General features: G+C 49.7%; 1 protein-coding gene across 1 annotated transcript in view; it reads right to left on the bottom strand.

Annotated features, from left to right (window-relative positions):
* The window catches only part of LOC140395299 (solute carrier family 46 member 2-like), a 37,801-nt gene extending 23,319 nt beyond the window's left edge, over nt 1–14,482 (bottom strand). The window contains exons 1-2 of the mRNA XM_072482896.1: nt 12,509–14,482; nt 536–619 (exon numbers count right to left, since the gene is read on the bottom strand). Coding sequence (XP_072338997.1) covers nt 536–619; nt 12,509–13,472 — 1,048 coding nt within the window. The 5' untranslated portion in view covers nt 13,473–14,482. The remainder of the gene's footprint in view (nt 1–535; nt 620–12,508) is intronic.
* Between the last annotated feature and the right edge of the window lie 349 nt (nt 14,483–14,831).

Genomic DNA, 14,831 nt, shown 5'->3' with positions numbered 1-14,831 from the left:
GATCTCTGGAGCCCCTGAAGCGACCCTGACCCCCCCAAAGCCCCAACACACTATGGGAGGGTCCCCCAGGTGGGTTACCCCCCCCCCTCTCCGGTCGGTCCCCTCTCCCAAACACCTGCGCAGGGCACCCCACCGCCTAATTGCCACCGTGCAAAAAATGCCAACCAGTGCTCAACGGCGGTCACCCATGATAGAAGGCGATAGAGCCCATGCCTCGAGCACCTCGCGAATCTGCATATTAAAGTGAGACTAGCTTTAATATGCAGAGTTGCTAAAATGTTATCCCGCCCACAATGGGCAGGATTTACATCGCAGTATCTCGCAAGATCGTGTTAGACCTTGCAAGGGCTTGCAAACCAGATAGATCTCTGGAGCGGAGTCTCCCAGCTTCTATCGGCCACGTTACGCCACGGCACACAGCTTTTTGGACGCAGCATGGCCGTAAAATCGTGCCCAAAAAGTCAGAATTGCAGGCAACTTTGATGATGGAGCTTTGAACAATCAGTCACTGTGTGTCAGGGTAGTGATTCCTTACCATAGGAAGCCTCTTCCATCTGCTTGGACAACTGAGCTCGAATCGTGGGCATTGGAATACAGGAGAACAACATCATAGAGCGAGCTATAAAACACAAAATAGAAAACATAAAGCCACAACACTGTACAACCACTGTGTGTACACAGACTGCATCCTCACTGTGTGTACACAAACTCTATCTTCACCACGTGTTCACAGACTGCATCCTCACTGTGTGTACACAGACCACCATGTGTACACAAATTGCATTCTCATTATGTGTAGACAACATTACAACCTTGCCGTGTGTACACAGACTGCACCCTCACCGTGTGTACACAGATTGCACCCTCACTGTGCACAACGACTTCACCCTCACCGTGTATACACAAACTCTACCCTCACCGTGTGTACACAAACTGCATCCTCACTGTGTGTACACAGACTGCATCCTCCTGTGTGTACACAGACTGCATCCTCACTGTGTGTACACAGACTGCATCCTCACTGTGTGTACACAGACTGCATCTTCACTGTGTGTACACAGACTGCATCCTCACCGTGTGTACACAAACTCTACCCTAACCGTATGTACACAGACTGCATCCTCACCATGTGTATACAGACTGTATCCTTACTGCGTGTACAGAAATTCTACCCTTGCCGTGTGTACACAGACTACATCCTCACCATGTGTACACAAATTGCATTCTCATTATGTGTATACAACACTGCAACCTTGCCATGTGTACACAGATTGCATCCTCACTGTGCACAACAACTGCACCCTCACTGTGTGTACACAGACTGCCCCCTCACTGTGTGTACACAGACTGCACCCTCACTGTGTGTACACAGACTGCACCCTCACCATGTGTACACAGACTGCACTCACTGTGTGTATACAGACTGCACCCTCATTGTGTGTACACAGATTGCACCCTCACCATGTGTGCAGAGACTGCACCCTCATCATGTGTACACAGACTGTACCTTCACTGTGTGTACACAGACTGCACCTTTACTGTATGTACACAGATTATACCCATACTGTCTGTACATGATTGCAACCTCACTGTGTGTACACAGACTGCACCCTCACTATGTGTACGCAGACTGCACCCTCACTGTGTGTACACAGACTGCATCCTCACTGTGTGTACACAACGCTGCACCCTCACAGTCTGTACACGACTGCACCCTCGCTGTGTGTACACAGATTGTACCCTTACTGTGTGTACTGTGTGTATACAGAATGAACCCTCACCATGTGTACACAGACTGCATCCTCATCATGTGTACACAGACTATACCTTCAGTGTGTACACAGTCTGTACCCTCACCGTGTGTACATATACTCCAACCACACCGTGTGTACACACACTCTCATACACTCACACAGACTCACACGCACTCACACTCACATTCTCATACACTCACTCTCATACGCTCACTCTCTCACACTCTGGGTCTGATGTCAATGACTCAGTGACTGAGCTATCCCATGTCAAGTTTCCGCAGGATGGGGCTGTGATCCAGGCCAGGTGCCAGCCTCATGTTAAGGGCACTGAATGAGGATGGGACTCACTATAACAGCAGGGACAGAAACTGCATTTACACACACACTCCTGTTCAAACCCAAGACCATATTCAAGTGATTTTATAAAAGGAAAATTACTCTCTTACGTTACAGGCCATCCTCCTGCTGCCTGAGGTCAAGGCCAGGTGGATGGAGGACTGGATTGACTGCAATCCTGACATTGTTCACATTTATGTTTTTATAACTGCTGTCACGGTAACAGTGCAATGTTATGACATTAGTCGATTGCTAACCATAGTAACAACCCTTCCCTTAACCGCAGGTTGAAACAGTAATACCAAATCAGTAATTCCAACATTTAAGCTTAGATAAGGCTTGAATGTTTTCAAGGTGATGTTTTATTTGCGATTAAGAGTCTTTGATTGCGTTTTTCACATGCTAATTAGCGGAATTGGGCATTTGGGATTTGAGGGGAGCCGGTTTGATGAGAACATGGCCTTGTCATTTGGATCATTTAATACATCCATCCTGTGGAAGAATGGAAATGAGGCAGTCTGTCCCCCCCTGAGTGCGGGGGGGGGGTATCGAGACAGAGCACAGGGAAACAGCTTGAAATACAGAGACCAATTACAGTGACTCATGCCCTGACCCATACGCTCGCACCCACCCTCACACACACCCTGACACATACCTTCATGCACACCTCACTACCCTGACACATATCCTCACATACACCCTCACACATACCCTCACAGACATAACACATACCCTCACACATACCCTTATGCACACTCTGAGTCATACCCTCACACACACTGACACACAGCCTCACACACAACCTCATACACACCCTGACACATACCTTCACACACATACTGACACACAACTTCACACACACCCTGACACATACTCTCACACACACCCTCACAAGCATTCTCATACCTGCCCTCACATACACTCCCACACAGCACACTCTCACACATACCCTCACACACACTGACACGCAACCTCACACATATCCTCATGCACTCCCTGACACATACTTCGGACTCAACTTCATACACACCCTGTAACATACCCTCAAGCTCACCCTCACATACACCCTCACATACAACCTGACAAATACCCTCACACATACCCTCACACATACCGTTAGGCACACTCTGACACAGACCCTCACACGCGCACTGACACACAGCCTCACACACAACCTCACACAAACCCTGACACATAACCTCACACACATACTGACACACACCTTCGCACATATACTGACACATACCCTCCCACACTCACAGAAACACACCCTCACACACAACCTCACACAAACCCTGACACACTTTCACACAAACCCTCACATGCACTCTCACACATCCCCTCCCACATACCCTCATCCGTACCCTCACAGACACTCTCACACATACCCTTGCACACACACCCGCACACATATTCACATGTATACCCTGACACATACCCTCACACAAACTGACACACACCTTCACACCCAACCTCACACACACACTGATACATACCCTCCCACACGGACAGAAACACATCCTCACACACACACTGACACATACCCTCACACACACACTGACACATGCCCTCACACCCAACCTCACACACACCCTGACATACCCCCTCACACACCCCGACACATACCCTCACACCCCACCCCTCCCATATATACCCTTACATACCCCTCCCTCGCACACGCCCTCAGGGGCTCTCACACGCACCCTGACACATACCCCGGCACACTTCCTGACACACACACACCCTCTCATACACACCCTGACACACACACCCTCACACACACATACACTCACACACACACCCTTACGCTCACATTCACTCACTCACTCTCTCACTCACACTCGCTCCCAATCACACTGCAGCCATGATTGAGTCAGAAGGACCTCGCAGCGACGTTTATTAAACTGATATTAAAGGCATGATGTGGAGATGCCGGTGTTGGACTGAGGTGAGCACAGTAAGAAGTCTTACAACACCAGGTTAAAGTCCAACAGGTTTGTTTCGAATCACTAGCTCTCGGTGAACTGCTTCTTCCTCAGGTGAATGAAGAGGTAGGTTCCAGAAATGCAACCCACTCAAGTCGACCTACAACACAGACTACACTGAGAGACTCTGCCGTCGCACCTCTCTCACACTCTTAAACCACCTCGTCCGCCAGCTCTACAGCAGACAACGCAACCTGGAAACCAAGATAGAGGCCATATTCTCAACTTGCGCTCAGGACACAGCAGACCAGCTTCGGAACACCGCCAAACAGATGAGACAACGATACTACGCCACCTATATGCACACCAAGAAATCCAGAATCGGTTGCATTCTTGGACACACTCATCTCAATCAAGGACGGTCACCTCAGCACTTCGCTTCACCGCAAACCCACGGATAACCTCACGATGCTCCACTTCTCCAGCTTCCACCCTAAACACATTAAAGAAGCCATCCCCTATGGACAAGCTCTCCGTGTACACAGGATCTGCTCAGCCGAGGAGGAGCATTACAGACATCTACAGACACTGAAAGATGCCCTTGTATGCATGAGTTATGGTGCTCGACTAATCGATCGACAGTTCCAACGTGACACAGCAAAAAACCACGCAACCTCTTCAGAAGACAAACATGGGACACAACCAACAGAGTATCCTTTGTCGTCCAGTACTCCCTCGGAGCGGAGAAACTATGACATCTTCTTCACAGTCTTCAACACATCATCGATGAAGACGAGCATCTTGCCAAGGTCATCCCCACACCCCACTACTTGCCTTCAAACAACCGCGCAACCTCAAACAAACAATTGTTTGCAGCAAACTACCCAGCCTTCAGAACAGTGACCACGACACCACACAACCCTGCCAAGGCAATCTCTGCAAGACGTGCCAGATCATCGACATGGGTGCCACCATTACACTTGAGAACACCACCCACAGGTACATGGTACATACTCGTGTGACTCGGCCAACGTTGTCTACCTCATACGCTGCAGGAAAGGATGTCCCGAAGCATGGTACATTGGCGAGACCATGCAGACACTGTGACAACGGATGAATGGACATCGCGTGACAATCGGCAGGCAGGAATGTTCCCTTCCAGTCGGGGATCACTTCAGCAGTCAAGGGCATTCAGCCTCGGATCTCCGGGTAAGCGTTCTCCAAAGCGGCCTTCAGGACACGTGACAACGCAGAATCGCCGAGCAGAAACTTATAGCCAAGTTCCGCACACATGAGCACGGCCTCAACCGGGACCTTGGATTCACTCCCCACCATCTGGCCTGGGCTTGCGAATTCCTACTAACTGTCCTGGCTTGAGGCAATTCGCACCTCTTTAATCTGTGATTATCCCTCTCTCCAGTTGCTCCGTTTAGACCCGTAAAGACTTAATTACCCGCAAAGACTCACATGCAAAGTATTGTCTTGCATCTTTGACTTTGTCTATATATATGTATGTTTCTGGAACCTACCTCTTCATTCACCTGAGGCAGGAGCAGTGCTCCGAAAGCTAGTGATTCGAAACAAACCTGTTGGACTTAAACCTGGTGTTGTAAGACGTCTTAATGATATTAAAGGGAAGAAGCTCCCCCCCCGCCACCTCCCCCTATCGCCCCACCCCCACCTTGCCCTGGCAGGATGATTCCTGGGTTGCAGGTACTTTGTAAATGTAAATTGTTGATGTTTTATCCTTGTGTTTAAACCTCGTCCCCCAATCTCTGGCATCTTGCACAGTGCTCATTCCCACTGCTGACTCTGCTTTCACTCCTCTCCATCCTTTGGGTGGAATTCTACATACTGGGAAGGAGCTTCCTGTGAGGGTGGGGGGCATGTAAAGTTGTGTGCCATGGCAACAGCACCATGCCTGTCATAATCCCTGAACTTCACTCAATCCCAAAACAGATTTCCTTGGGGAAGAGACGGTTGAGAGAAGATTTAATCGCGGTGCTCAAAATGACGAGAGGTCTGCACAAAGATGGGACTGTACCAGCGATGTAAGGATTGCCCCAGAAGACGCCCGCCAAAGGGGACCCAGGTCGCAGAGCAGGAATCACAGCAGGCCGCCTTCATTCCTGCTGGACCGTCTGGGGATCCACTAAGACGTAGCGTTAGGACCCATAAGGCCAGAATGTTAGACAACAGTTGAGTTGGCACGGGTGAAGGGCACAGTTTAGTGATAGGGGCTAGGGCACAAATGTTGTCACGTGAAACACCTGTTCACTCTGTTACAACCTGTCTCGGTGCTCTGGCAGATTGGTTTGAGGGGTGGGCTGGCCAAGGCTGGCCAGAGAAGAGAAGGGGGGTGGAAAGGGCGGACACTGGGGGAGGGGGGGGGGGGGGGGGGTGTGTGCTCCCACCACTGCCCCCCCCCTCCCGACCGCCCCCACCACCGTCACCCCAGGGATTCGATGGGCCCGTGTGATGGAGTGTCCAGCTCGCATGCAGGGATCTCCCAGGCGGACGGTGGAAAGTGCTACCGTGGGCAGGAGCCAGACATCAAACGATGCGGAGAACCAGAGCTCATCGCAGAGCGGGTTGTCATCATCCTTCATCCCATCGACCAGACCCGGTGTTACTGCCAACCAGGGCGCGCACCCTGTAGTGCAGCAGATATGTTGGTTGCGCGGAGGGGGTTGCAGACGGAGGGTGGGGACACGTTGTTCGGCCACCCTTGCCTGCCTGGGCTCTATGTCCTGCCCATCCTTGCCCTCCCACACATCCTCCTTGTCGAAGTTCCAGCCCCTCCTCCAGCACATTGCCTCTCTGCTGCTCGATGATGTGGAGGGCACAGCAGACGGGCACCATCCTGGCAGGCACCTGAACTGCATCTTCATCCCCGGTCAATCATGCTCCTGGTCTCTGTATGGGCGTCATTGTAGCGGGTCTCTGCGTCAGTCTGTGGCCTCCGGATTGGTGTCATCAGCCACGACCACGTCGACGGGGGTGTCTCGAACATGTCAGCAATCGTTGAGTGTGCCAGGATGAAGGCGCCGTGCACACTGCCCGGGTATCGGATGCAGACGTGTATGATGCGCAGCTGATGGTCACATACCAGCTGCACGATAATCGAGTGGAATCCCTTTCAATAGAGCAGCCTGTCATCTGCAGGTGCTCGTAGAATGGCATGCATCCCGTCGATCACCCCGTGGACCCTGGGCATGTCGGCGATGGCGACGAACCTGCTGCCCGGGCATCCTGGTGGGCTCGGTCCACATTGAAATGGATGTATTCAGCCGCCTGGGCATATAGGGCTTCCGTGACAGCGTGGATGCACCTCTGCACCTAGGTCTGTGAGACCACGGACAGGTCCCCACTTGGTGGCTGGAAGGAACCCGTTACGTCGAGGTTCAGGGCGACTGCCCCCTTGATGGCCACCGGGAGCAGGTGTCCTCCTCCATACCCACACAGTGCCAGGTGCGCCATGATCTGGCAGATATGTTGACTGTCTCGCTGCTCAGCTGGAGTCTTCAACGGCATGCCCGGTCTGGCAGGTCCTTGAATGACAGATGCTGCTGGTACACGCGAGGCCTCATGAGGCGCTTCCTTGGCAACTTCTCCTACTCGACCTGTTGGTCGGCCAGTTCTCCATCCCAAGCAGCTGCCACATGTTCCTCTGTGGCACACTCTACTGCTGCACACTCCACTGCTGCAGCTTCCTCCTCCTCAAGCAGCGCCAAATCGTACAGCCGCAGGGCATCCCCCAGGGCTGCAGCGACGAGCAAGTAGTCCACCATTGCTGGTTGAATTCCAATATCCATTGGCTGCAAGGGGTGATTGGCCGACATGTTGGCATGATGCGTACCCCTGTGCCCAACCAGGTCCGCCGGGCTACATGGTGGCCCTGGTTGGCAATCTGGGTTCGGCCCCGAAATTCCCCCCCCCCCCAACTATTTCCTCACCCCTGGCCCTGTCGTTGTCTGACACCGTGGTGGCCACTGGTCCTAGCGCCCACCCCTGCTGCCAGGAGTACCGTCAGCTGCCGCTGCCCTTGCCAGCGGCAAGCACAGCGGCCCCTGCCCAGCATTCCCCTTGGGTGGGCCGCCTGATGCCTCGCCAGCGGGTGGCAGGTGGGTGGGGGGGTGGTATAGCGGAGAGTGGGGTATGTGGGTGGGGCACTCAGATGGCCGGTGTCACTTTGCAGAACCAGGGCCAAGGTGAATGGTCAGTGGGGTGGGCAACAAGATGGCTGCCTTGCAGCCCGTGGTAATGGCGGTCTGTGCCCCAGTCCCTTGGGGGGTCACCCCGGCCACGTGCCTCATTCCCCCGGTCCTGACAGAGCCTTCCCCAGCCCGGCCAGTGACTGGCCCAGTAGTCCACGGTCGCTCCTCTCTGTGTCTTACCACCTCTCTCTCCCTCATCAGCCACGACACCAGTTTCATGATTTTTAAAAGCACAAGTGAACTGCACCGTTGGGATCTCGGTCCATTGGAGGTGGAGAATTGCGGAGTTCCTGGGGAATAACGGGTCGGGCCAGTAAATGATATGCAAACAGTATTTACTGTACGTGCGTTCCGGAACGTATTGACGGCGCTGTCGAGGTGACGGAGAATTGCAATTTGCCGTCAAATCAGCGCCCACCGTGATTTTGGCATCGGGACCTATATACCGCCCAATCGCGTTTCGTGATTTCGGCGTCAGCCAATGGAGAATCCCGCCCGTTATCTTTTATTCCCATTAATTTGTCCAGTTTTAAAAAATAAATATTAATTTCCTCTTTCTCGGTCGACCTTATGGTCCATCATTTCTGAATTGTTTTTCACCCATGAAGACACATGTAAAGTATTTGTTTAATTTCGCTGCAATTTCCATACTCTCCACTTCCCCTGTCTCTGCCTTGCATGGTTATTTTTACTAGTCTCCTCCTATTGACATTTCTACAGAAATGTTTACAAACTGCTTTTATGTCTCTCACTATTCTAGTATCAAAGGCTCTTTCTGGTTCTCTCTGTGGAATTCTAATATCCTTCTTACCCTTAGGGTTATTACTCTATTTGGCAATATTATAATTGTTACAGAATGTCATTTTGAGTTCAATGCTCTTTCTCCTATGTAATTGTTTTTGCTGACATCTGTTGAGGGTTCTGAGCATGCGTGGACTTTGGGTGGGTTATTGCAGTCTGAGAGAAGTGACCTGTGAGCAAGACCTGTTGTTAAGGTTAGCATTTGTTATTTATTTACATAAAGAAATTCCTTTGTTTAAACAACGCCCTCAACTACCAGCTTTGTGGCTTCAAGTTACCCCAGTAATGTAATACTATCTTTAACTCCTTTTGTTAGCCATGGTTAGACTCGGACAGGCGCTGGAATGTGGCGACTAGGGGCTTTTCACAGTAACTTCATTGCAGTGTTAGTGTAAGCCTACTTGTGACAATAAAGATTTTTATTTATGATTATTTATTTAGACCACTTTTTCCATTGTGTTTTTATTTCTGAAGGGAAGGTATTTGGAGGGCAGCACGGCAGCACAGTGGTTATCACTGGTGCTTCACAGCTCCAGGGTCCCAGGTTCAATTCCCAGCTTGGGTCACTGTCTGTGTGGAGTCTGCACATTCTCCCTGGGTCTGCATGGGTTTCCTCCGGGTGCTCCGGTTTCCTCCCACAAGTCCCGTTAGGTAATTTGGACATTCTGAATTCTCCCTCTGTGTACCCGAACAGGTGCCGGAATGTGGCGACTAGGGGCTTTCACAGTAACTTCATTGCAGTGTTGATGTAAGCCTACTTGTGACAATAAAGATTATTATTATTATTTGCTGCAACTGAATGAATTAGTTATTTAAATATTTGTATCATTTCTTTTAATATAGTTACCCAATCTACCTTCACCAACTCACCCTTCGTACCTCCATAGTTGCCTTGGTTTCAATTTACCACCCTGGTTTTGGGCTTAACCACATCACTTTCAAATTCAATATAAACCAATTTGATATTATAGAACGTAGAACATTGAACAGTACAGCACAGAACAGGCCCTTCGGCCCTCGATGTTGTGCCGAGCTTAGTCCGAAACCAAGATCAAGCTATCCCACTCCCTGTCATTCTGGTGTGCTCCATGTGCCTATCCAATAACCGCTTGAAAGTTCCTAAAGTGTCCGACTCCACTATCACAGCAGGCAGTCCATTCCACACCCTAACCACTCTCTGAGTAAAGAACCTTCCTCGGACATCCCTCCTGTATCTCCCACCCTGAATCTTATAGTTATGCCCCCTTGTAACAGCTACATCCACCCGAGGAAATAGTCTCCGAACGTCCACTCTATCTATCCCCCTCATCATCTTATAAACCTCTATTAAGTTGCCTCTCATCCTCCTTCGCTCCAATGAGAAAAGCCTTAGCTCCCTTAAACTTTCCTCATAAGACCTACCCTCCAATCCAGGCAGCATCCTGGTAAATCTCCTTTGCACCCTTTCCAATGCTTCCACATCCTTCCTATAATGAGGTGACCAGAACTGCATACAATACTCCAAATGTGGTCTCACCACGGTCCTGTACAGTTGCAGCATAACCCCACGGCTCTTAAACTCAAGCCCCCTGTTTATAAACTCTAACACACTATAGGCCTTCTTCACAGCTCTATCCACTTGAGTGGCAACCTTCAGAGATCTGTGGACATGAACCCCAAGATCTCTCTGTTCCTCCACATTCCTCAGAACCCTGCCATTGACCCTGTAATCCGCATTAAAATTTGTCCGACCAAAATGAATCACCTCGCACTTATCAGGGTTAAACTCCATCTACCATTTTTCGGCCCAGCTCTGCATCCTATCAATGTCTCTTTGCAGCCTACAACAGCCCTCCGCCTCATCCACTACTCCACCAATCTTGGTATCATCAGCAAATTTACTGACCCAACCTTCAGCCCCCTCCTCCAAGTCATTGATAAAAATCACAAATAGCAGAGGACCCAGCACTGATCCCTGTGGTACACCGCTGGTAACTGGTCTCCAGTCTGAAAATTTTCCATCCACCACCACCCTCTGTCTTCTATGTGGTAGCCAGTTACTTAACCAATTGGCTAAATTTTCCTCTATCCCACACCTCCTTACTTTCTTCATGAGCCAATCCATGGGGAACCTTATCAAACGCCTTACTGAAATCCATGTATACGACATCAACTGCTCTACCTTCATCTACACACTTAGTTACCTCCTCAAAGAGTTCAATCAATTATCAAAACAAATTATGATCACTCTTCCCTCGAGGTCCCTTTATTATAAGGTTATAATGGTATTTAAATGCAGGCGCATATCTTCATTTGGACTGTAATAATATAAGGATCTGAGCACAGTATTCCACCTTCAAACAATTTATGTTTCCTTTCACTGTCTCGGATCTTTGTCTCTATTCAATTTACAGTTGAATATTAACAACCTGCATCTTTCTCATTAAATTCACCTCTTGTGACCCTGGCTACTTTTGTTTTACAATGTCACAGTTTATCCAATTGTATAAAATGGCGAGGGGCCTAGGTAGAGTGGCTACGAGTCAGTCACTTAGCAAAGTCAATAACCAGGGGAATTTATTTCTTCAAACACTGGCAAGACCCACCTCTAAATGCCCATCCCGAATCGCCCCTGAACTGATTGACTTGCTTGGCCATTTCAGAGGGCATTGCTATGGGTCTGGAGTCACATGTAGGCCAGACCAGGTAACGACGGCAGATTTCCTTCTCCAACGGGAATTAGTGAACCAAATGGGCTGATGGTTTATGGTCATCATTACTGAGACTAGTTTTCAATTCCAGATTTATTCATTATTGAATTTAAACTCCACCAGCTGCTGTGGTGGGGTTTGAACCCACATCCCCGTGGGCCTCTGGATTACTAGCAAAGTGCCATCACCACTACACCATCATCTCCCCAAAATAGTTTGACAGGATATTTAATAAGGGAGAAAAGTTTTTTTAAAAGATTTGTTTTGTAAGGTTTGGGTGGAAATCATTCAAAATTCCAACACAAAACAACCTCAGAACAGTGAGCAGAGCGTTTGAGATTTTACAACATGAGTTTCCTCATTCCTTACATTTACAGGGCTCTGATTTGTGACTGTTTCAGCAATGTGGAGCTAACCTCTGCAAGAAATTAATCTACGTAAGACCTCTTGAAATCCCGAAACATCAGCCAAGATAATAACTCGGTGATGAATATCTGACAGATATTTGAACTTGTGACGTCAAACCTGTCTTTATTCTCAGAATGTGATAATAGGGAAGAGGCCAGCTCCCATTGGCTCCCCTGTAATACCTCAAGGAAATTAAAAGCCAACCATGTCAAATAGGTTGGGCGGGATTCTCCATCGGCTGACCCGGAATCTGGAAATGCGATTCGGCAGAGAATCACGTGCAATGCCAAAATCGTTGCAACTCCTGGACTTGTGCAGAACCTCTTCATCAAGACAGAGTTTATTTTACTTGTATCAGAATGGAGTTAGTCACTTACCAATGAAATACAAGGAGTTTTGCCTGACAAAGGCCATGGTGGTGAATCCAGCCGTGTTGGAGATGATTCCCATCAGCACCAGGGAGCTGTCACCTAGACACCTAGAGAGGTTCAGAACTCCGAGGAAGCTGGTCAGAAACATGATGTAGCAGGCTGCCTTTCCATAGCCCACCCAGACTGCATCCCAGCTCAATGGGGGCTTCAGTACGAAGATTGAGATGATATTCTCCCCACCGGTTACTCCCAAATCATACAGGAGGTAACAGGTAAAGAGCAGAATCATCTCGGTGCTATATCTCCTCAGGCTAAGATTACTCGCCTCTGTGGGAAGCCGTCTTTGTGGACAAACTGTTGGGTATCGAAGGATGAAGGCTGAGTACAGCAGACTGAGTAAATACAGAGTCAGACAGAGACAGATCAGCAGGAGCCCATGCTGATTGTTAATTTTCACCAGAAAGAAGTGACCAGATACCACACTCCCCAGCAATCCAGCCATCCCTGACGCTACCTCCAAAATATTTAACCTCAGACTGCGCCTTGCTGCTTCTGACCTCAAGGCAGTGATGGCATTAATCCCACTCCAATAAGCTGGGAAACCTCCAGTCAGTCCATTGATCACAGCTGATCCATACATCACACTGACAGGCAGCTGGAAAATGTCGGTGAAGAGCAGGAGGAGTCTTCCCAGGAAATACCCCAGTAATGGGACCACCAGCAGAACCTTCTGGCCGCGGCGATCTGCCCACCTTCCCAACAGCACTGTCGTCAGTAAGGGGGCCAATGAGTAGATCATATTGTAGATCATGTAAAACCGGGCTATTTCCTTCTGGGCCTGGTCACTGTTGCCTGATGTTGTCCCATTTAACCGGTCGTACACCACCATTAACAGTGCTGTGTCGAAGAGAGCATTGGCCACGTTGGTCACAATTACCACTGGCTCGACATAGCTCAACAGAATATCCATGCCACCACTGTCTGGAGCAGTCTGTCAAGAGCAGTCTCTGTCTGGAGCAGTCTGTCTGGAGCAGTCTCTGTCTGGAGCAGTCTGTCTGCAGCAGTCTCTCTGGAGCAGTCTCTGTCTGGAGCAGTCTCTGTCTGGAGCAGTCTGTCTGGAGCAGTCTCTCTGGAGCAGTCTCTCTGGAGCAGTCTCTGTCTGGAGCAGTCGCTGTCTGGAGCAGTCTCTGTCTGGAGCAGTCGCTGTCTGGAGCAGTCTGTCTGGAGCAGTCTCTGTCAGGAGCAGTCTGTCTGGTTGAATCTCTGTCTGGAGCAGTCTCTGTCTGGTGCAGTCTCTGTCTGGTGTAGTCTCTGTCTGGAGCAGTCTCTGTCTGGAGCAGTCTCTCTCTGGAACAGTCGCTGTCTGGAGCAGTCTCTGTCTGGAGCAGTCTGTCTGGAGCAGTCTCTGTCTGGAGCAGTCTGTCTGGAGCAGTCTCTATGGAGCAGTCTCTGTCTGGAGCAGTCGCTGTCTGGAGCAGTCTGTCTGGAGCAGTCTCTGTCAGGAGCAGTCTGTCTGGATCAGTCTCTGTCTGGTTGAATCTCTGTCCGGAGCAGTCTCTGTCTGGTACAGTCTCTGTCTGGTGTAGTCTCTGTCTGGAGCAGTCTCTGTCTGGAGCAGTCTCTCTCTGGAGCAATCTCTCTGGATCAGTCTCTGTCTGGAGCAGTCTGTCTGGAGCAGTCTGTCTGGAGCAGTCTCTCTGGATCAGTCTCTCTGGAGCAGTCTCTGTCTGGAGAAGTCGGTCTGGAGCAGTCTCTCTCTGGAGCAGTCTCTCTCTGGAGCAGTCTCTCTGGATCAGTCTCTCTGGAGCAGTCTCTGTCTGGAGAAGTCGGTCTGGAGCAGTCTCTCTCTGGAGCAGTCTCTCTCTGGAGCAGTCTCTCTCTGGAGCAGTCTCTGTCTGGAGCAATCTGTCTGGAACAATCTGTCTGGAGCAGTCTCTCTGGAGCAGTCTGTCTGGAGCAGTCTCTCTCTGGAGCAGTCTGTCTGGAGCAGTCCCTGGAGAAGTATCGTTCTGGAAAACTCCCTGGACTCGAGATTCAATTTATGAATCTCATAGAACTGCAGCTCAGTTTTATTCAATTCCGCAAATGGGGAAACTCCCTTTTGCCGGTTCGAACTTTTCTGCAACATTAGTCACAGTTGAGGAATTGGGTTGGTATGAGGAATTGTGAGTGCGAAAAGGGAAGTAGTATCAAACTCCATAAAAGCCACACTGAGTAGTTATGTTCTGTGTTATAGCCGTGGTAAAGATCAACACAGAACATCTCGTTCTTTGACTAGCAAGATGATTTATTAATTTTTAAAAAAAAATATTTTTATTAAGGTTTTTTA

This window comes from Scyliorhinus torazame, chromosome 18 (assembly GCF_047496885.1).
Source record: "Scyliorhinus torazame isolate Kashiwa2021f chromosome 18, sScyTor2.1, whole genome shotgun sequence".
Taxonomy (NCBI): domain Eukaryota; kingdom Metazoa; phylum Chordata; class Chondrichthyes; order Carcharhiniformes; family Scyliorhinidae; genus Scyliorhinus; species Scyliorhinus torazame.
This window is presented reverse-complemented; position numbering and strand designations above follow the sequence as displayed.